This window comes from Mugil cephalus, chromosome 1, assembly GCF_022458985.1.
Source record: "Mugil cephalus isolate CIBA_MC_2020 chromosome 1, CIBA_Mcephalus_1.1, whole genome shotgun sequence".
In the NCBI taxonomy this organism is placed as follows: Eukaryota; Metazoa; Chordata; class Actinopteri; order Mugiliformes; family Mugilidae; genus Mugil; species Mugil cephalus.
In genome coordinates this window covers 24,450,572-24,473,771 of record NC_061770.1, presented here as the reverse complement: position 1 = coordinate 24,473,771, position 23,200 = coordinate 24,450,572, and the positions used below count along the sequence as shown (strand labels likewise).

The window sequence follows — 23,200 nt, the reverse complement described above, 5'->3', positions numbered from 1 at the left end:
CTGCTGAGCCAATCATGGACCCGCATATTACGAGCTGACTCTATCAGGTTCCCTGCAGTTGGCCGAGAGCCCATTCAGTCTCCAGGCGAAATCCTAGAGGCATGCTGCAATATTAGCAGAAGAGAAGTGAACAGTGCATATAGGTTGTTTATGTTTATGACAGTTGCACAGTGTTATTTTTGATAGATTCCAATTGAATGCAAAGTGATAATAATGTATATTTATAAGTATCACTAGGCCGAGTTTAGTCCAGTGGGTGGTCAAGTGTGTGTTAATACTTCTCTAAAGATGAAGCCCATACTACCTTGACATATCAGTCCTGTAATACAACTAAAGTACTATTGTAATGCATCTGAAGAGACATCAGCTAACGCTAACAGAGGAACGGTCTAAATCCTCTGGACATCAGTCAGTAACAACTTCACTAAATGTCCTGTGGTAACAGAGAGAAGGAGGCTGCACATCAACTATTTGATAAAGTTATTAAACCTTTAGCTGCAGGACATAGAAATGGCTGCAGAGAAATAGGCTAATGGTGCTGAGGTGCAGCCTGTTTTTATACAGGCTATACATATCTGCAGCTCACAGTATGGTACACATGAGCTGTCTGATCTTAGGATATGTATTCAGGTCAAGATTATAGGTTTATTAGTGACGCCAACTTTACTTTCGTCACATAACAGTTGACTAACCTCCCGAGACCCTGTGTCCTCATGTGGGGACATTAAATTCTGCAGCCAATCACAGGACAAAAGTGGACAAGGTGCAAAACGTCATCAAATTCTACGTCTGAAACTTGTTTATTTATGCTTATAATCTTTTCTAGTTTGATATGACACACAACCTTAACTAATTCTATCAATGGTATTGAGCCACAACGTCGCTAATCAGCAAGTAATCGTTTGAGGACATTGGGATTTGATCATTTCTGTCTCGGCGTTTATATTTCATTACACATTGGTGACTTTATTGTAATATACAGCGAACTAATCCGTGTGTCCACATAAGAGGACATGACTTTGGCGATAGAATGTCATCAGGCTAAACCCTCTTTTATTTTAATCACATTTGTTTTTACAAATATTCATTGAACCTAAGACTCTCACTATAAGCTTCACTTCGTTTCTAATTTTGCCGGTAGCGTGACAGCTACCGTGTCTGCCAGTCTTTCTGGTAGCCCAGATGGATAGAGGTTCTCTTTATTCTTTCAGCTGGCTGTAAGTCAATGCAACAACATCAGTTTTGTCTTCTTTTCTTGGGTGCTGTCGACTGTTAAAATACACAGAGACCTGGCATCGTGACCACGGTTTTAAACGTATTTGTCTAGCTTCCCTGTAATTTCTCGTGAAGAACAAAGTTTAGATTGGCCACTACCAATACAGAGGCCGTGAGCCACAGGCATTCACTACAAACACACCCAACACAGGAAGGAACAATGACCGGTTTGGGTTAAATTTAGATTCTCCCCCCAATATCCAGAATAGAATAAAAAAGAAAAGAAAAATAGTGGTTCTCACACGCTTGCATGTTAAAAGATAAACAAAAAAACAGGTTAATTCCTATGTAAAGTAAAAGTCCACACTTGGAAAAGGTGGTTGTCGCAGGCTAGTTTCCTGCGAATTGAAAACAATGATTTGTCCCAAACTGTGAGCAGGACTTGAGGAATGCCGTTGTGTGTAGTGGGCACGCAGATGAAAGCTGATCGCGGGAAAAGGGAAAGACATAAACCATTTCCTCCCTCACTAAGTCCCCAACAAATCCCAGCACCGCCCTTTAAAAGCAACACATCCCGGGTAAAACCATCCGCGGGATATTTTCTTTTCTTACACGCAAAAATGCAGCGCTCGACTTTTCGGCCGGGTCCCGAAAAATGTTTTGAGAGGAATTTATTGAACTCGTTCGGCACAATAAACGAACATGTGCTCATTGGTGTCCTCGGCCTCTCTCGGTATTACCCGCTGCTTTCCCGCTGCTTTCGCTCCTTCAACAGCTGCACCTTATCAGCCTTTGGCTTAGTGCTGTCTTACACAATCAGTCATCAGGCTGCACAGCTCGCCCCCTCACCCCCTCTTTTTTTTTTCTCATAGCCTCCTCCTCCCCTCATTTCCTCTTGGCCCGGGTTCCTACTCTGTCCACCTCGTTCTCGTTTACCTCCGAGCGAGAATCAAGTCCCTCCACTTCCTCAAGACTCTAAATTCCGACCCAAACACACCTGGCCTGCGATATTTCATTCCACGTGAAGCACCTTGCGTCCATCGCGGCGTCCACTGTGGCCATTTGGTGCGCGGGGCGATTCATAATTCATACCGTGTGCTCACCAAAAGTGTCACGAACCCCTAAAATTCCTCATCTCCTCATTTATTCCCTCCACCGAGACCCTCCCCCAACTTTACTCACCGACACAACCCCTCATTCCAATCCCAAGCACCAGCTTCCTGCCTCTCCTGGTCCCTCTGTGTTTTGTTAGTCTACCTTTTTCGCTGCTCGCTGCTTTGTTCCCCATTTTTACTCGTTCCGCACTACAAACCAAAACGAAAGGATCTCCCAACCCCCCCTTTATTTATATATATACATATGTATCATGATCCGGAAATTCTTGCTATATGAGCAAAAGCAATGGACCGCATTACTGCACGTGATGTTTGATGGATTCCCCCCCCATCCACCACCACCCCTGCAACTGCATATACCATGAATCAGAGTCACGTTGTGCTTTGACTGGCAGGGATCAATTGTGTGGCCTTCATACCTGCATGCAGACATATGGAAGTGACTAAGAGATCGAGGCCGCAGACACAAGTAATGCCGCGTGCATTAGCAGGCTGAGGCTGCAGAACATCACGGGCTAACAATTTAAGACGGGCAACTCAGAAGGAATGCGCACGCACGCATGCACGCAGGCATGCATGCATGCACGGACGCGTGCACACGATCGCAACCATAAGCACGTGCAGATGGTTCGGTCGCCGCCTTGTTTTGATCACGTTGAGCCAGACTGATGTCTGCTTTTAATTTCGAAAAAGTTCAAGAATTCAAAGATGAGCGCATGTTCAGTAAATGCCAACAGAAAGCTGGATGTGGACACACACACACACACACACACACAGAAAACCCTGATAACTAGGAACGAGTGCTTTCTGACCAGGTGCATTTCCTTGGCTTTGCCACTGGGTGCTGCTGCTCACACACCAGTCACCGCTCTGCTGAAACCTTTGCAGGTGTTTGATCGAAGAACGTCCGTGTCTCTGCATGCTGGGGGTTCAGTGGGGGGCAGAGGGTACTGACCACACAGGGCGGAGATAAGGAAGGGACCACTGAGCACTGAGGGAAGGGGAAGATGGAAAAAATCTTATGAAAATGTATATGCATGCGTTTTCCTATTCTCATGTAGAAAAATATACATGCAATAAAAGTGCACATAGACTAGAAAGTTATCAAGTTAGCAAAAGAGCTAATTAAAACGTATTATAATATAGTTTGCAACATGTACTAACACTTTTAGGGTTTTCTGTGCATGTTAGAGGTGTAAAGGTGGTGGAGGAGAGAGCCCCGCCCCCTCACTCCTCCGTGCACATGCATCAGGGGGGAGGCCCCGTCATTAAAACGCCACAAAGTGCACATGTGTGAGCCACATAGCTGCATGTTTGCTTACATGTTGATCTCACCTCAGGGGCGCTCTGAATACCTCTCACATTACCTCGACACAGCCAAGTCCACCCACCTGAGCGTGTTGATACATCTTTGTTATGTAATAGAGGGAAAACAAATATTAAATGATCCTGCAGTTATTTAATCACAAATTCATCCACGTGTATATTTGAAGCCCTGAGGTCAAAATTGTTCTTTCTCATTGTTACCAAGACGCTTCTCAGATAAATTTATATATTTTATATAATATAAAGGCTGCTATGATACACAGAAGGTATAAAATAGTAATATTTATATATGGCATATAATAATGTATAATATACACATATATAGAGAGAGAAACAATTAAAAAATATAAAGCCCTGACACCTAGAATCGCCCCTGCTCAAAGGTTAAACCTGAACATCTCAATCACTGCTCGAGCTCTTCTCTTTATGAATATAACAGCGATTAATGATTCAACCAATCCGGAGCGCGGATCTTTACGCTCCCCTCCAGAAACCGACCAATCAGAGGGCGGGTGGCCCCCCGTAATAGTACTCCACGCACTGGTTTTTGGCTGCGGGTAGCTCCGCCCCCCTCAGCCCTGGAGCCGAGGGTGGACCGGAGCAAAGAAAACAAGTTATCTCATAGTTACCAGGCCATGTTATTGATGGCTTCCCTGGGAATGAGGGGCTGCATTTAAACCGAGGGAGTATGAGCAGCGGGAAAATGAGCAAGGTAAGACGAGGCAGACTTTAATTCATCCTTTGAGCTTGAGTTTCTGTTATTTGTGTGTGTGTGTGTGTGTGTTGAGGGGTTTGGGGAAAGATGTGTGTGATGCTGAGTTTTCCTGCGCATGTGTTGCCTCCAAGACAGTTGCGCATTTCGAATTTTCTTTTTAATGTATTAAAACCCCAAATAACTTTTTAACGTGGAAACAGTAGAAACGTCCGAAGCGTCGCTGCAGAACACGCGTGTGACACGTTAAAGGAGCGAGGCTCCGGTTTTTCTCCGGTGAGTCGGTGCGTGAGTTGCTCGGTGTGTCGCACTTCATTAAAGTGACATAAAACCGCTCGGGATACAGTCATATGATGCGTTCACGGCCCTCCCCACATCCCCACATCCATTCCTGAATTAACTTCAGTCACTATCTGTTAACGTCGCGTCTGAAGGAGGCGGATGGACACGTGACAGGTGCTCTGTTTATTGTAGTTCTTTATTAATATCCCGTATATACGTGAATACATTAATTTACAATATTTTAAAGCAGCTGTGTGGATAAACTGTGGGATTTAAGTCCAGTTAAGGCTCGGAGTTGAGCAGACGGATGGTGGAAACTCTTCTTCAGCCTCCCAGTTTTTATCCTCTGTGCTCTGACGGCTGTGATAGCATCTTCTTGGCCCTTAATCTGCAGTGTTTTGTATACATTTCCTGCAGGGTGGGAGGTGAAGGGGGGTTCTGATGGTTCTGCTTGACGGGTCAGGTGGTCCTACCTGGTATTTGGGATTAGTAGGACCTAAGAAAAATGAAAAAAATTACGCATCATCTGTGAACAAGGAAGTCTTATTTGGGGGGAAAAAGAAAACGTCCTCATGTGTGGACGTGGGGCATTATTTCACAAATGTGTATAAAAATATAAAATAGTTTATTTTATGCAAACAATGAAATCCCAGTGTCCCCAAATGAGTACTTGCTGATTAGTGATTATGCTTCATCTAGTTAAAAGTTATTTTATTCCTGAGAGCCACAGTTTGAGCCTGAATGATGATAAATATAAAACTATTTACATGTTTCCATTCGAGCTGAAGAGGTTTTTCTCCATTCAGATTCTCTATGTTTCATCTATAACTCCTTTGGAATGAGAGTATTTGTTTCCCGTCCCATTTTTTTTGCTTCTTGTCGCCCTCTCTACCGTCTACAGATTAATTTGGACCAATTTTTAACTTCTTAAACTAGTTAATTAATAACAGGTCTTCTGTATAAATGTGAGAATCTACAAAGTCTTTTATTGTGAAAGTAAAACTAGCCCATGTTAATGCATTTCGAGACCTGGCTGCTTTTTTAATTTCTTTCCATTAGCCCGTCCCAGCTGTGTCAACATAAAAGGAATAAAGACAACATCTGGGAAAGGCAGCTTGGATCAGCTGTCTGACTTTCCTTTAGCCCCCCCCCCCCCCCCCCCTCCCCACCCCCACGTTCAGTCATAACTCATAACATGGGCAGTTTATGGTGGTAAAGTTTGTGATTTGTGACTTTTTGCCAGTTCATTAGGAACACTAGTGAAAAGAGACTGATAAATTCCAGCTTCATGACTGGATGTGGACTGTGGAGCCGTTTAACTGTTAAATGCAAAAGTGTCTCTGCTATTTAAAATGAGATTGCCAAAATAAGAGACGTCCTCCGATTCCCATCTCCTGATACCGATCGGGACATCCCTGGTCGGTGGCAATAGGAATGTAAATGAATACGCTCTCTGTTATTTTAAGCAGCGATGCATAAAGCCTCATAAAAGTGAAAGCAGATTTTAAAGTGAGCAGTTTTTAAAAAGATTGGAGTGTTTGGAGTCTGGATTTGAAGGTTGTCAGAGAGTCTGTGTGCGAAGGCGGAGGAGCTGAGCGACTGAATGCTCTGAAACCCTGCGGTGGACAGTCGGGACAGTTGCTGCAGTAAGTTGGATGCAGAATGGGACGATGTGTAGTATTTTGAGAAGTTCAGGCAGAAATGATGGAGTTTGGTTGTGAGGAGCCTTGAAGGTAAGATACAGGATCTTAGAATGCATTCGTTTTCATCAGCGTACCTAATGAACTGGCGATATTTGCGACGCTTGTTGTCCTAACAGTCTGGACACATAATAATCACACAAAACTGAAAGAGTTAAAGTGTTAGATGGTATTATAATCACAGTACCTCAACACATGAAGTGGCAAGGAAGATCTCAAATTAGTTCACCGGAGAAACATTTGTCTCTTATTGTTTGAGTTTGTCATGTGATTGGCTGATTTCCCACAGTTAAGAAAACAAATGTGCTCTGGGCTTAAATTCTCATGAAGTTGACAATGACTGAACATCTCATAGCTGAACCACTTCCCTGTACCATTTTTTCTTTTTTTTTCATGCATAATCACGTGTTCATAACATTTTCCACTGGTTGGGCGAGGAATTAATGTGGTACATTGACTTAGGATGGAATATTTTACTGTGATGATGAGTAAATATTGTAGAATAATCCCACACTAGTAGAAAAACTGGTTTGCACTGACTGCTGATGTGGAAATCCGGGGACATTTACAGCTCGGAGATAATAAAAAAAAAATTATCAAGATGAAATGAATTTTGATGCATTTATTCATATTTAAACATGTTAAACCTCTATGTCTGCAGGCTACCGTAATAACTGTAGTCTGCGTGCAAAATGTTTTTCTCTCATTCATAAACACCTTAAATTGGGGACATTTTTTCAGGGACATCTGGTCCCACTGGCACCGCTTCATTTTCCTGACCTTTCCATCTTCACCACGCCTCACAGTGACACAGTCAATGGTCTGTGGAATCATGAACCATTGTACCACCCAGCCCTACAAACGTGTCACACAAAAATAGGAAAAGGCCTCTTTCTCGACGGTGTCTCTGCTTTTATTGTGAAGGAGCTCGGTCCTGTACATCATGAGAAAGAGGTGGTGGTGTTTCTGTTGAGGTAATTACTATCTGTGTGTGTACGGACTCTGACAGGTGGTTTCGTCACACGTCGACCAATTAGCACGACGTCACGACCGCGTCTTATCGCGCTTTCTGTCCTGCTCTGCAGCGCGAGTATAAACGGCCACGGATTGACATCTAGATAACATTGTCCGGCCTTTCCTCCGCTAATAGCAGCGCGCTCGTTTCTCTTCTCACACGAGCTGCATGTATGCACAGCGCAGATAAGCTGACGTCGGTTTGAGCAGATTGGAAAGAGAGCTCGTGATGAAAAAGTCCAACTCTACCAGGAAACGCTCGTCACCCCCGGCAGGTATAACGCAGCGTTTGTGTTCCCGAGTACAGTAGCTATTCTATATTTGTAATTATTGGGTGTGACCGGGAGGTTTTGACGTCCCAGAAGTGACACATGATGGTTGTGTTTACGTGCGTGTTCACAGCACAGAGGCTGCTTCACATTCCCTCGTGCCAGATGCAGTCACGCTGGGTCCACAGTAGCGACTATTCACCCTCACCTGGAAAAAACCCTGCGGCCTTAAAGACGGGATGCAAAATGATTCGCTTTTGCACTCGCTCTGCGTGAATCTGAGGCTGCAACCGGATCAGATCTGCTTCTCGCTATTGTAGCAACTTCACTCTCTGATGTCATACACTTACTGCTGGGGCCACATCGCAGCGCCTCGGGAGCGTTCTCAGGCAAAACAGATGCTGCATTTTGCCAGTAAGTATGAACGAATGCAGCAGGGGGTGTGTGTGTCGTTGTGTTCCTGCAGTGAGAAAGTTGTGTGTGTGTGTGTGTGTGTGTGTGTGTGCAGCAGGAGTCCGGCTCGGGAACGGAAGTGTATCATGGCGACAGGCTGACCTCACCTCGGGAACAGGCAGTCTCTGTTCCCTCCACTGCCTGTCCCACCCTTCGGATACATGCACACACACACGCACACATTTATTAACACACATGTTGGTCCTGATGCCAACAAATGATGGAGGAACTCAGATACCGGTGAGATACTCTGAGCGGAGGGTGGGGATGTGAGTAGACGAGGCTTCAAACACACACCGGGCTGTGTCGCTGCGCATTAAGCCAGAATAGCTGTGAGATTAGCGGCTATTACAGAACTTTGGGTCGTTGTTGTCTTCTCGAGATAACATTCAGCTCTGGTGGACGTATAATAAAATACAGAGCGAGGGCGTTTCCATCGCTACTGAAGGTCAAGTCTGTAAATTCCTCAGACTGAGGTTGCGATCGTCAGAGGGAGAAACCTGCTTTGCGCTTGCACCGTTTGTGCTCCAGATGAGTTCTCTTCATCACCGAGTTGACAAATTAGCAACTTTTAGCTGACAGCTACATTGATAATCCGCCCCACTGCATCAGTTTCCAGGTTAAAAATGGCAAACTTCCTTCTGAGGTGATTTTCTTTGGCTGCAAAACTAAGAATTGTTCTGAAACGACATGGATGCTTACTTTCACTCACGATGCATCAAATCCTTAGGAGCGGGAAATGATGTTTGAGCACATGAGCAGAGGTCGACTGAAATGTCTAAAAGAGAAAGAATCTCATTAGCAACTAATGCTAATGAGATGAGGCTAATGCTGCCATTCATAAGCTCGTAGATACATAGGAAGTCGTCTACTGAGCTTAACTTCCACTGACAAGGTCCTGAAAACCTTATTTAAAGGTCCCATATTATACATTTATTCAACTATTTCATATCGGTGTCAGAGGTCCAACGTCATTATTAAAGTGTGTTACCTTTGGGCCCCAGTGTGGGCCCCATGTGTACACCTAAATTCAGTCTTGGTCCTGAATTTCAACCAGTCAAAAAGTGGCTCTAGTGAACTCTACTGAGAACAGGCTGCTTCTGTGTCTGTACCTTTAAATGCTAATGAGCTGTGTTTGACCACGCCCACTCCACGCCCCTCTCAGGGAGAGGTTGTGGCTTTCGTTGGCGTCACCATGCGCTAATGTGAACCATTCTGGTTCACATTTTTTCTGACCCAGAGGGAGCGGTTCCTGAAGAAGTTCAGACTCCAGCCGGACGTTTCTGAATGGTTAGATAAAAATACTGTGTCTGAAAGTTTCACTTAGTTAGTATGTGTTGTTACAGTTACTACCATGCAGCTAACGCTAGCTTCCGCTAACTGTAAGCTAACGTTGATGCAGTCAATGCGTGTTTATGAGGAGAAAAAATGGCGCTCGATTGGTAATTTTAGAGGGTGGGGTCATCTATCCGGGGAGGGGCGGGTCAAAGGTCTGGGGGGAGTGGTTATTTCCCTGCATGACGTCACGAAGGGAAAAATCTCAGCTTCACTTGTTTGAGCACATATTCGCTAAAGGAATTGACAGAATTGTTTCATATGTTACTGGTAGAAAACCTTTATAAAGTAAATTTTACATAACATGGGACCTTTAAATCCACCTGCTTGTTTGAAGAAATGGGTGTTTTGAGCTTCACTACGCAAACAAAATATGTATAAATCAATTATTTTATGCAGTTTGTGTTTGCGATGTTGGTGAAATACTTCTGCCTCATATTTATGAACAGTGACCTAAAGATAAAAACTAAATCCCACTGTACAGTAAATGGCAGTTTCTCTCATAGTAGCAGCGTATGTTCGGGCCGTGCCCTCGTTGACCAGCTGAAGCCGAAGCTGAGCTCACAGTTCCCCCGCCTGCAGTCAGCGATGAACCCCTCCCACACAATGCCCATCATTGTCTAAATATCAAGACTATTTTTAAAAACAGAACCCAGTGTGAAGGGGATAGAGGGAGTGTTTCCAGAGATGTGTGTGTATTTGTTTTTACGTTTGTATGCATGTGTGCATCTCTTGTCCGTCTTCAACCCCCTCCCTCGGTCAGTCCAGCCTCCCTCTCCTCGGCGTGACGGCTGGCAGAAGTGCAGCGAGGAAAGGGGAGGGACCCCCGGGTTAGAAAGCATCTCTTTGACTCACTTCAGCTTCCTTTTTTTTTTTCTAACCAGAAGGCTAAAAATATTAGAAAAAGGGCCCACTTGTGTGTAGCAGATGTCGGGGGTGGTGGAGGAGGTGGAGGTGGTGGAGGTGGGGTCTGTCCTGGAACACTCGGGGACGGGAAGAGGAAAGGCTGTTTTCATCGTCTGTCTGCAGGGATACGCGTCTGCACGTGAGTGTGTGTGTGTTTGTTTTTCTTCCTGAGGTCTCAGGTGGCTGTTTACAACTTGTGTCACTTCTGTGGAAATGTAGGAGGCAGGTCTCAGCTCCGCTGTGCAGCTCCACCGGTCACATGTCCTGTACTGTGTGCTTGTCCATCACTGGTAACAGACGGGTTCGTCATGGTCAGCGTCCACTGATTTTGGATGTTGTTCTCCCTTAGGCGGCAGAAACAATCTTCTTTGTTAGCTCAGAAGACAGAACGCTGAATAACACATGTTTTTACCAGAGGAAGATGTTTTTTCTCCATTATCTCGGTGACAGTAATTACCGTTCTGGGGACCAGACTCTGCATCCCCAGGTTTGTTTTTAGTGCTCCGACTCTGCCAGCTGTTTTCTGTTGTAACCCTCCATAAAGTTGTAAACCTCCTTCGCTGTGGTTTCCTCCTCAGGACTCCCAAGTCGAGCGGAGTTGATATCAAATCCAGTTTGCACACAGAACCTCGATCGAGCTGTGAATGCATGCGAAACCGTCCCCACGTACCGTATAGAAAGATGGATGAACCCCCGTGCGATGTCATACGTGGATTTACCGGGATGGTCTCGCCATCTTGGAAGCGCGTTAACCTGTTTTGTTCCTGTTTTTTCAAAGGGAGCCTTTAAGTATCCATTCTGTCTGGAGGCTGCAGCTTGTTCAATGTCTTTAAGAGTTTTCCAGGCTGCAGAACTCATAGCACATTAACAGTCAGAGGGCGACAAGCTGCAACACATATTCAGTGGATCCTGGCAATAAGGAGCCTGATCTTTTGTAGTTATTTGTTTTATGTCTGCCATAAACCAAAACCACGTCCCTGTAGCGTCAAAACCAAAAGTCTTCCTCTTCTGTTTTTAATGGCGGTTGGCTGGCGTCAAAGCTGCCAAACCGAAGATGAAGCAAAAATTCACATGATCAATCACGTCTGCCGGGTGGAAAATTAAAGCAGTCGGATAGAAATTAGTAAAAATTGTGCAATGTGGATGTTTGGTGAGGAGGCAGTAGATCATCATTCAGAACCATGAACATGACTCGCTAGCTACAAACACTCGAAACAACGACAACAAAGACTGAACGTTGGGGCTGCACAATTAATCAAATTTGAATCATGATCACGATTTCAGCCGCCACGATTAAATGAATCTGATTGTTGGTGATATTTACTTTTTAAAATGCAGGATCTGCTGCACGGCTAACCAAGCAGTTTCTCAACCAGTAGTCAGCCAACCACCAGGGGGCGACGCATGGTTCAGGCTTGATTAAGCTAAATAACCAAAATCACACGCGAGTGCACCTTAGGGTGATTTAATGCAAGTTTTATGCAAAGAGTGCAGCACCCAAAGTACAAGGAATACATGTAGCCTAAACGATCCATCTCATTTCAACGATAAATTTTTCATTATTAAGCATTTATTCTAATTATTTAGTCTAATTTAACAGTAAAAGTGTCCAAATATTGTTTGTTTGAAAGTAGTGCAATAAAAATACAGATGTTTTCCCTAACATGAGGAATAATCGTGATAACAGTATTGATCAAAAATGATTGGGATTATCATTTTGGCCATAATCGTGCAGCCTTAACTGAACGTTTAAAAAAAAAACAGAGAGAGAAAAGATTCCTGGAGACTTCCTCAAGGAGAAAAATCTTCCAGAGAGGGTTATGGAGTTTATGGGGTTGGACGAGCAAAACATTTCTGGAGGTTTTCGCCGTCTGTTGAAGCTTTAGAGGCCGAGGTATGATCTACCTTCTCCACATTATTGGATTTTATACAGTGACACAGTGGATTCTCCTCTAAGAGAATATAAGTAAAGCCATGTTAAACCTGCAGGGGTGTTATATTTGAATCCTTGCCTAAATTTAATCACCATGTTAAACTGACTTTGGCTTTTCTTTTTTTCTCTTCTTGGATGAATGTGGTCCAAACTGTGCTCATTCCTAAAGAGAAGACACTGACATGGGGCAGTAACGAGCAGATCTTAACAGATTGTCATCCAGGTTGTTACATAATAATCCCAACAGACTGAATTACATCACCTCTAGGTTCTGTTTAGCAGCTGCTCTGTGGCTTTTGATCCGCTCGCAGATGTTTGCATGTTTTGAGCAGCTCTTGACGGACTCTCTGGTCCACGACGCCTGTAAAGATGAGTTTGTTCTGCTAAATGGAGCCTGGGATGAGTTTATTTGGTAAACAGAATATTCCCAAGTTTTAGAGCGAGAACTTTGAACCTCAACTCATTAGTAACAATTTCTGGATGGATTTTTGTCCTATATGTTCAAAAGCTGCATCCGTGTATCGTGTCATTTTAGTTCACACCGACGTTTTTGTTAGTTTTCGTCGCCTCCACGAGCTTTACAACACCTCGCGGAGCGTTCGGTAGCAGCGTGGTGGATCGCTGTCTGACCATGATTGCCTGCGGTTCAGATATATAGTGGCCTTGATTGTGTCTGAAACAGGAAGAATGCTGCCAACTACTGCTCCATGTGTTTATCTCTCAGCCCACATCACCACTGTGGTCGCGCTGACAGTAACTGGTTGCCTTTTTAAAACTCCGGAGTGGGCCCCATGTGTACACTCATGCATGCTTACACACACACGGACTGCACAAGGTTGTTGCGCAGTGTCACAGATGGGAATGGTTGCATAGTTGGGGTTGTGCAGACTAGTCGACTACACTACAGCACTGTGACTGGGGGTGGGTGTGATACTCGCTACCACAATGAGGAAAGAAAATTGTTGGGCCAACTTAAAAAAAAAATGGTAACACGCAATTTTACAACTTAAGTTTACAAGTTAGATCGACACAGTTGATTTGAGTCAGATATAGTTAATAATTTGAGCGCTTTGATATCAACAGTTTACATCAACACAACTTAAATTTAGGGCACATACACTTTTTTGGAAGATAATGTTCAGTATATTAATCAAATTAGAAAGAAAGATGAACAAATGCGTAAAAACGTCATCAGACACACAAAAACGAAGCTTAACTCGAATCGAACAAAGTAAAGTAGAGTGTAGCAGTAGTAACTAGACTGAAAAGCAACACAGATTTAAATACTTCATTTATGTGCCAGTGAATTTTTGATTAGCTTAGCATCCTTAGCTTTATTGCTGTGCTGACGCTCTCATCAGTTTTTCACCTGCATGGACGTAAGTTAACCTTGCAACCTTGCAAACTTTGGCTGGACTTCACCTCCAAAGACGCAGACTCATCAACCTGCGACAAGTGCTCGAAGGCCATATTGTGCGAGGAGGAGGTAACGCCTGGAATTTGATTAAACGTCTGATGACTTTACACTTTATTTGTCCCAGAAGGGAGATTTGTTTCCACTTGACTCTACACGCATTCAGCACAACAACAGAAAATTGGACGAGATAAGAAAGTGCTCAGATCATCACTGACTTATGACATTAAACATTGAAAATTTAAAAGTCCGGATGAGGTGTTGGTCAAGTGGATTGTTCCTTTCTGTGTGGGAAGGACAATGATTTTAGAGGCAAAAAAATGTACCATCTCTGATAAAACAGACCCCAGGCCATTTTATTTTATATTGGTTAATTTATTTATTAGTCTTAGTTGTATTTATATTAGTTAAATTAATATTCTGTTCAAGGTGCACGTAACAAAATGAATAAAAGATTAAAAGGCACAGAGTTTGCATGTTTTCAATTCTTTAAGCACCATTTCAAAGTGAATGATTTGGCGCCGGTATCGGATAAAAAATGAACGATATCCATCCCTAATCGTGACACTTTGAGCATGGTGTCGACTGGCCACTGATCATGTGACAGTAACAACATGGCCGCCTCCCAGAAGACAGGTCGTTGCAGCAAACTAGCAGCTGTTCATCAAGTGTGTGGAAATAACTTGATGAACAGCTGCTGATGATGCTGAGGTGCAGACTGTTTTTATACAGGCTATACATATCTGCAGATCACAGTATGTAGCACGAGAGCTACATGTATTCAAGTCAAGAACATAGATTTTATTGTTGCAAAGCGTTGCTTTCCACTGGGTTTTTTATGAGTGACGTCATCAGAGAATCAGAGACAAGTCGGTGGCGAATTTCATGACAAAACAGACGACTCGAGTTGTGCAACACCTACTGCACAGAGAGAAGTTTAGTGAAATGTCTGGTGGTCTTTCGTGTCGACAAAGCTCCTTAACTAGCACGCCTGGTCACTTGTCATGAATGTCACTGCAGAGGTCCTGAGCTTGTATTACGTAAGGTAACAAGTCTGGTCGTGAGGAAAAAGAAAAGAGATTCATCGGAAACAGAGAAACAGAGAGAGAGACGTCTATTCTCCGTATTAAACCACGGACATCAGCCCACCGAGCCACCCACTCTGTCCGTGAACGCCATCCAGAGCTCTGTGGTCATAGTACACTTGTGCTGGAGCGAGCCTGCGGCCTCTGAATGCAGCTGGCAGGAGGCGATGCCAGGCAGGCAGCTGTCCAAACACTGTCCAGTCCCTCGGACGGAGTCAGAGGAGCCGGATAATGGAAAAGTGTGCAAACAGCACCCTTTCTTTGTTACCAAGGAGGAAAAGCACACACAAAAAAATAAGCTCTTTCTGTGGATGTAACACTTTAATTATTCAGGGCTAATGAGCGTGCGTGGCAGCGTGTTCCCTTTCCTACGTGTGGCGCCCGTGGTGATGATGTCTGCGGCGTGTTTGTGCTCATATTTGCTCTCAGATAAGTGAAAAGAGAAACACATTCTGTCCCGAACGCTGTTCTTTTGCCCCGGACACTTTCCAGAATATTTGTGCCGCCTGTCAGCGTGACATTGCACACAGTGTTTGTGCACATGCACCCCCACCTAAACCCCCCGTACCCGCCCGCATTATGTATCCATGCATGAGAACATGCTAAGCGCTGCTCGTACTTAGCCCGTGGTCGTTAGCGTTCTCGTGTGCAAAGCCTCGGCAGAGTCACGTCGAGTCTAAGGATCTGGTCCCATGTTGGGAAACAACGAGGCGCTGGGCGGGAACAACTACCACACACACACACACACACACACACACACACACACACACACTCCCGACTAGCGCACACCAGCACTGACGCATGTGCACATGAAAAAGAAAAGTGGTAATTTTATTTTTCTTACTTAGGCGTCTTTTAAGGATTAGTTCCAACGCTAATTTATCTTTTTCACAAATCATCTCACACACACACACACACACACACACACACACACACACACACACACACTGAGGATTACAGTGGGAATATGGGCGGGAACCACAAGGATCATTACTGGAGTTGGACGTTCGTGAGGCGAAGGGAGTAGTGAATGGATGTACTGTAGTCATGGTTGCACACCAACTTTCTGTCGTACGAACAAGTTGAACCTGACGGTTGCTATTAGCGACCACCAGCACAGGCTCCAGGCGCAGGCCTGGGTTTGGAGAAAAAAAGAATCGATATTCCAGCTGAAATAGATGCTCGTTTCGAAAGAGACGATTTTTTATTTCCTGCTTCCTGCATGTCAGGAATCCATCTGCAGTCTGGTGAGGCTGGGTTTGCACGACTGATTCGATTTAAAAGGTATGACAAGAGGGCAGAGCAGGACAAAATCAAACACATATACAAGATGCAGCAGCAGTAACATTCTTTCCAAGCAGGAATATCTCTAAATGAATTGATATTACATCTAATCAAATCAGGACCTTGTGAATCTGAATGAAATTACTTCAGGAAGTCGGTGGCCGTACCATTAAGAATTATCTTATCTCCTTGTGTCCGACTTCGTTTCTCATGTTGGAAAAAGTCAGATTGGTAAAGTTACTCTGTGCTTACAGAGAGTGGAAGGAACATATGTAACATTTAACAAGTCAGCGTCCGGTTACCAATACCAACCACGCTTCAATCTAACGTCCAGGCTCTGGTGTCTAAATTGCGGCGTTTTTGTGTGTTTGTGATCAGGCGGGGAAGGGAGAGCCCCACGTCTTCAAGGAGAAGACGTTCAAGAAGAAGCGGCAGTGCAGCGTGTGTCGGCAGAACGTCGACAACGTGGGGTCCTTCTGCAGAGGTAAGCGTCACGTTTCCAAGGAAACATGTCGGAGATGCAGGACCTGGAATAGAAGATGAACGGGAGATATGAGATGAGATGAGATGAGATGAGAGAAGATTTGTACTATGGACTTCTTAGTGTGTAGAAACCAATTGACTTCACCGATCAGGCATAACATTATGACCACTGACAGGAGAAGTAAATAACTTTGATCTTCTTCTGACAATTGATTGTTCTGCTGGGAAACTTTTGGATCTGGGATTCATTGATGTAGATGTTACTTAGACATGTAGCCCCTACTTAGACCAGACCAGCCCCCCACCCCATAGCACACAGTGTTACTATATGTTTGTGTGAGAATCCCAGACAAACATATTGTAGTATTTAGATGCTCGTGGTTTGAGCTTTAATCGGCTCTACTACTCTACGGACGCCATTAGCGGTTGCCAAGACAACCATGAGACTGATGAGGTGCTACTGCAATGCAGTCTGGGATTTGTGGTACCAGTGGTGCGCATGCAAAATACATGGGGTCCAGTTCTGATAGATAAAATACACAATAATATAACTGGCCTTGAGTTTGACCCGTGTGCTATAAGATGACAGGTGCAAAACTGATATTGTAGAGTATGTATAAAAATAAATGAGTCATTTGATGCGTTGCAAAGTTAACATTTTGGCCCATGACTCTCCTCCTGGATTCTAATTTGTCCTCCAGTAGGAACAATTTGTGCACCCTGCTCTGCTTTGGAGACCGACACAATATTAGGAAGGTGGTCATAATGTTATGGCTGATTTGTGTGGATAACTCAATGCTTTACTAATTTGGTCTTTCCATTTTCTTGTCTCCCTTCTGCCCGACTCGTATTTCTGCCAGTATGCAAAACAGCCACCCACAGGAAGTGCGAGGCCAAGGTAAGGATCAACCTCCGAAACACTGCTAATAACAGTTCTAGACCCGACTGAGATGGAAAGAGTTGATGCACCGACAAAAAACAACAGCCGAATAATTGATGCACGCACACGAAGCTTGTGACTTCTCTGTCGCTCAAGGTATCGATGTGGAGGCGTGAGCAGCGACAAGGAGACAGAGAATAATCATTTTCTGGAAATCCAGTTTAAAAAAAAAAAAAACGTTTAGTTCATTCATGTGAACTCACGGAGTCAGCGACCCGAGGGCTGCCTCATGAAACCAGGTCAGAGGCCTCAAATAATAGATGCCATTAGGGAAACACTTTGGGGTTCTGTAAACATGATGCTGCCAAATATTTAACACATTAAGAAGACGGATGATGATGATGTGCTAGCTGGGGGAAGGAAACATGTATGGTTTTCAGAATTTATGTCAGATAATTAAACCTGAAGCTACACTACATGTGAACGCAACAATGTGACCACAACCGGCTCCGGAGAAGGTGAAGACCTCACTAATTCAAGGTTAAGTCCGAATGCTGACCCGCTAATCCTCCTCGACGGGAGGAGGAGGCCCCCGTGGGAGACGGCCATGCTTGTTCTATAGGTTTTTACTGTCACCGCACTGAACTGGATCAGAAAGAAAAAATCTAGAAATACTCGTCTGGATTGTTTAGTAGGTCGACAGGGAGCGTTGCGAGGTGCAAAAAGACACATGACAGTGTCTCTCCGAGGGCAGAAAGAGCCCGAGTCTCTGTTAATAAGAAGGGCTGCTCTGTTGCATTCCTCAGAATGAGCTGCGAGCGTCCCCCCCCCCCCCGAACCCCACACTGCTCTCCTCTGTGAAAGGCTCATTGATGGAGGGCTGGTATAATGAATAGACAGAGGGATGCAGAGGAGAAGGGGAGAATGCCAGGGCCCGGCCGCCGCAGCAGTGACGGAGCCTTGGCAGGAGCCGGGCGGAGGAGGAGGAGACGGAGGCCGAGGGCGAAGGCATGTGGCAGAGAGGAGCCTCATTCCTCCAGCATCCCTCCATCCTCTCGTCTTTTATCAGAGGAGAGCCCTCGAGGACGAGCTCAGGAGATGAAAGGGCGGCTTTGAGACATCACACACGCAGCAACCAAAAAGTCAGGGTGGTTTTTAATCCTCGTATGGAGACGAAATATTATTCGTAACACAAACACTGATAAGGCCACGCCCCCTTCTGGGTGAAAACAGGAGAAGTTGCTGTGTTGTGCATCGTTCTTCAAACTATTTAAAAGATAAGACTCTTCCCTCAAGAGAGAGAAGGATTAAAACCGTAGAAATGTTTGGCTTCAGGTCATAAAACGGGTGAACAAAGATGAAAAGCTGTGGGACCCTGATGGTCGATATGATGATGCTAACGTTGGCTAATGTTGTTATAATGTTACAAAGTCAAGGAAGTGAATGTTAATGCTGAATTGAAATGAGAGTTGGTAACGACAGAAAACGACAACTTCCCGTTGTGCAATATGAAAAATATGAAAAATGGCGCTTTTTTTGTTTCAGTTTTTGATTTTATTTTTTGGTTTTAGAAGCAGGAAACAAAAATAAACCAGTTTTTAAAGTTTTGTTTATCAATTCTCGATCCTGATAAATAAAAATGCCTTGAGTTTCTATTTAAATGTTTAAATTTTAAAATGAAAATTAGTTCCTTTCCTGAACAAAAAAAAATGAAATTCAGCAGGAATTTGACAAAAAAAAACAGACACATTATTAAGAGTGATTACAGAAAGGAGGAGGAGGAGGAGGAGGAGGATGTTGTGCGACAGCCTCAGTGTCTGATCTGTGCTTGTTGTTGGGAGTTAAACAGTGATATCCATCTGTGCTGCTCAGGAAGGGAGAGGTCAGATAAGGGAGGGTGTGGAGGTCTGAGCTCTGCTGTGTCCATCTTATCTAACCTTAAACGTAGGGGGCAGATTTGATTCGAGGCTTAAAACATGTGATTCATTAATGATGCTAATGAATGATCTGAGTAACAGATTCTGACCGTGCGGCTCCTAAACCTGTGTGTTCTACACCTGTTGGCCGTTATTATTAGTCCAACGTGTTTCCTCCGCTTTCACATGTGGAAGTTATTAGCTGCAAACCTTGCGTCTGAATCATCCGCTACGTGCGTATTTACTAGGTTTGTGTTTGTTCGTGCGCACACATCTAGAAGGTCTGTCATCTGTAAACCATCCTGTTCTCACAGCTTCTATTTACATCTCCACCCAGACGGCTGTTCTTACTCTGAGCTCGGTGACAAATAGTCTTTTTTTTTTTTTTCTTTGGAAACCTCCTTCCCAGAGAGAGAATTATGAGTCGTAGTTTTTTTTTTTTTTTTTTTGTATTTGCTCTTGTCATTCTGTTCCCTACTCTTTGCCCACAGGGTCAGCAGCCCCCAGCTGGCCCATCTCCTCTCTATTAAAAACACACAGACTCTCTCACAGAGACAAACGGGGGGGGGGAGGCCACGCTCTGCTTTATTTTTCATGTTAGAGAATAGTTCCCCCCCCTTATCTTTGAACCCAACTGGAAAATTTAGTCCGGAGGGGATTGGTGGTGGTGGTGGTGGTGGTGGTGGGGGCGGCTGTGGTATGACTGGGGTCCAGGGGCTAAAACATGTGGAGGGAGGCTGGAGGGAAAGACACTGAAATGAGGGGGGGTGGGTGAAGGATTAAAATTTGTGAAATGCAGCCCGTGACGACTTGACTGGTCCGTCTGTCTAATTAGGCTCAAAGAGGCATTTCCGCTGGTCAGGGGGGGAACATTCAGGACTTCACTGAGTCATGGGGAACCACCGCTACACTTACACGAGCTTAGAGCGACACGGGAACGAGGAGACACCGGTTCTCACTGGCTCAGAAAAGCATGATTGACTGATACGTGGCCAAACGGGGCGACTTTTTCTTAGTGGGTTCAAATTCAAAATCCGTCCAAAGACGCGCTCGTTAGGTTAATTGGTGAGTCCTGTAGGTGTGAGTGTGAATGGTCGTCTGTCTCTCTGTGAGACCTGTCCCCCCACCTCTCACCCAATGATAGCCGGGATAGGCTCCAGACCCCAGGACCCTCTAGACCAGGGCTATTTTAAAAACTGAGATCTCGAGCTGTTCCGCACATTTTCAGCAGCCAATAACGAGGAGGTAATGAACAACCAACACAAGTAAATGTAATTACATAACAAGTGTTTATTATCATCATATTTTAGTTTGGCATTTCTCCACACTCAGATACTCCAAATATGGGCACGGGGGTCGAGTTGGGGCGGAGCTAAGGCAGCCTGGAGACCCGCCCACCTGAGCTAGGCTAATCGCTCGTGCTAGCAGCCGGCTAACACGGCGCCTTGCTCCCGGTTTCATGCTGCTTGTCCCGCCTAAAATATAATAACTCCGTCCAAAACCTGGAATCTTTCTGTCAAATTAACCTCGACAGTCGTTTTTGTTTTTTTTTCCTGGTGGTGTCTCCGGACGTTACACTCCTTATGAACCGCAACGCAGCCATTACAAAGCAAACACAAAAGTTTGACGTTTGCGGCAAAATGAAACAGCATCTTTGTGTTCAGGCCTCGGTTACACGGACGGTTTGTCAACCCTTAAACAAAGTTGATGAAAACCGTCGGTTTAACCTGAATGTCTTGAAACAGTTTGTTTGTATCAGTAGTTTAACGCACTGCATTGTGGGTTGGTTGCTGGGCAACCGGAGTGGCGCATTCGCTTTATGAACTACTGTGGGAATTTCGACTTCATTCCCGGTGAAAATAAGGAACTTTAACCTGGTGGAGCCACTTGGGTCGTTTCATTATGTGGCGTGTTTTAACCAGTACATAGAAAATAATACCTCTGCAGCAATTAGACAGTCCTCCAACCAATCACAGCTACAAATTATGTGATTACAGATCTCCACAACCACCCTGTAAACTCGTTGTCTGTTTTAAAGTTATTTCACTGTTCTCACAGAAATTGAAAAAAAAAAAAGAAATGTAGATGATTTAGCCATAAACTGTCCCAAGTATTAACTTTATATCACAGAGAGACATATTGTTTTTTATTTGCATAATTTAGATTTGATGTTTTTACTTAAATATCTTTGGAATCTGCAGCTGAAGTTATGGAAACTGGTCCAGGTGCTACGTCTCGATCAGCGTGACTCTTTTACTTCAGTATGTGGACGAACAGATATAATTTTGATCCCTCCGTCATCGAGATCCCTCATCGCCCCTCGCCCTCGTCAGTCCTCTTATCTGCTACGAGCGTCTGAATCTATTTTTTTTTACGTGAGGTTAACAAGAAGAGGATGTACAGTTGAGCACAGATAGATAGAGAGGAAGCGGGGGAGGATGCAGGGATGGGCGGAAAGGGCAACATAACCCGCCTGATGTTTCTCCAACATAAAAAACCCTTTCATCAGGACAGTTGTGGTTACTGTCCGACTGCCCGGACTTCTTTCTTTTTTTTTTTCTTCTTCTTCTTCTTCTTTTTAGTCAAGAAAATGCAAAACACTGGGAGGGGAAAAAAACCCCGATGTAATCCAACTGTCTCTCCTCTTTAACTTTGCATGGGTTGAAGTGACCCCTGCACAGAGAACATGCAGCCAAACAAAGGACCTGATGAGATGGAATGATGGCAGAAAAAAAAAAGTGTTTTCCCAACATGCAGCTCGACGTCACCGCTGACCTCAACATCCCTGTTACTCTGCAGACTTCCCGTCAAACTGAAACCACCTACACACATGGCCAGAGGACTTTGTCACTAATTGCAGTTGAATCACGCCGGCCACAGTTTTAAAAACTATCCGTCGCGCTGTGTGTCGCGCTCCATCAATTCACCGTAAGCAACCTGGATAATTGGTTTGATAGTTTGTTTCAGAGAATCACGGTGACATCGGTTTAGTTTTGTGGCCTTGAGCCCAAACCTACGATTTCCCTCCTGCGCACCCAGCACTTGAAATATTCCTGCAGCCTGCGTGACTCATTCGGGATAACAGGATCCAACTGCTTCACTCCAACGTTACAGAGGCAGTGACTAAAGGAGCTGCCACGTTATCACACACGGCCGTGCTAATCGCTGAGATGGGCCGGCATGTTTTGAGCCGGAGCTTTCTGTCCGTCCGTCTGTCTGTACGTCTGAGTGCACGGAGCAAAGGAACTAGTGGGTGAGCCGTGCTGATGGGAGTTAAAACCATAAGCATGACAGCTGACTTAGCCAAGTTGGGACGAAGCCAGTCCGTTGCGTGCAGTTGCATTTTTTTTTTTTTTTTTTTTTTTAGTGTGTGGTCCTGTTTTTATCAAATTTTTCATGGATTACTAATGATTTGGGAACATTTTAAGGGCCGGGACACAAGAGCCTGGTTCAACTCAGTATTAGTTCATTTAGAGATATTTCTAAATGATGATATTTCTTATTCTGCTACATTTAAACCTTCATCCTCTTAACTAGATACTAGTTGGTGCTAGCACGTGTTAGCACTGACTAATGATGTGGAAATCTGGGATACTTACAACTCAGAGATGAAAATAAATAAATAAATGTTATTAAGATGCAATGAAGAAACGGGGACAGTTTCAGTTTCATTTATTTTGACATACTTATTCATATTTAAACATATTTAACCTATGTCTGTAATGTTCAATAGCATTGCGACCGGCTACCATAATAACTGTAGTCTGCGCCAAGGATTTATAGATAATCGATATATAGATAAGAACCTTTTCAAACCGAGATCCATTTGAAAAGGAAAATGTTTGTTTTAAAACAACAAACAAATTCTCTGGGCACAA

General features: G+C 44.3%; 1 protein-coding gene across 6 annotated transcripts in view; it reads left to right on the top strand.

The window, feature by feature from the left end:
* Positions 1 to 23,200, top strand: part of tns2a (tensin 2a) — a 63,223-nt gene that overhangs the window by 5,596 nt on the left and 34,427 nt on the right. For 4 of the 6 annotated variants that reach the window (XM_047602310.1, XM_047602321.1, XM_047602302.1 and 1 more), the window contains exons 2-3: positions 16,422 to 16,527; positions 17,387 to 17,424. In XM_047602310.1, the coding sequence (XP_047458266.1) occupies positions 16,422 to 16,527; positions 17,387 to 17,424 (144 nt within the window). Of the gene's footprint in view, positions 1 to 4,211; positions 4,369 to 10,440; positions 10,467 to 16,421; positions 16,528 to 17,386; positions 17,425 to 23,200 lie in introns of those variants that run through there. The other 2 variants (XM_047602340.1, XM_047602348.1) reach the window with 2 other exon arrangements.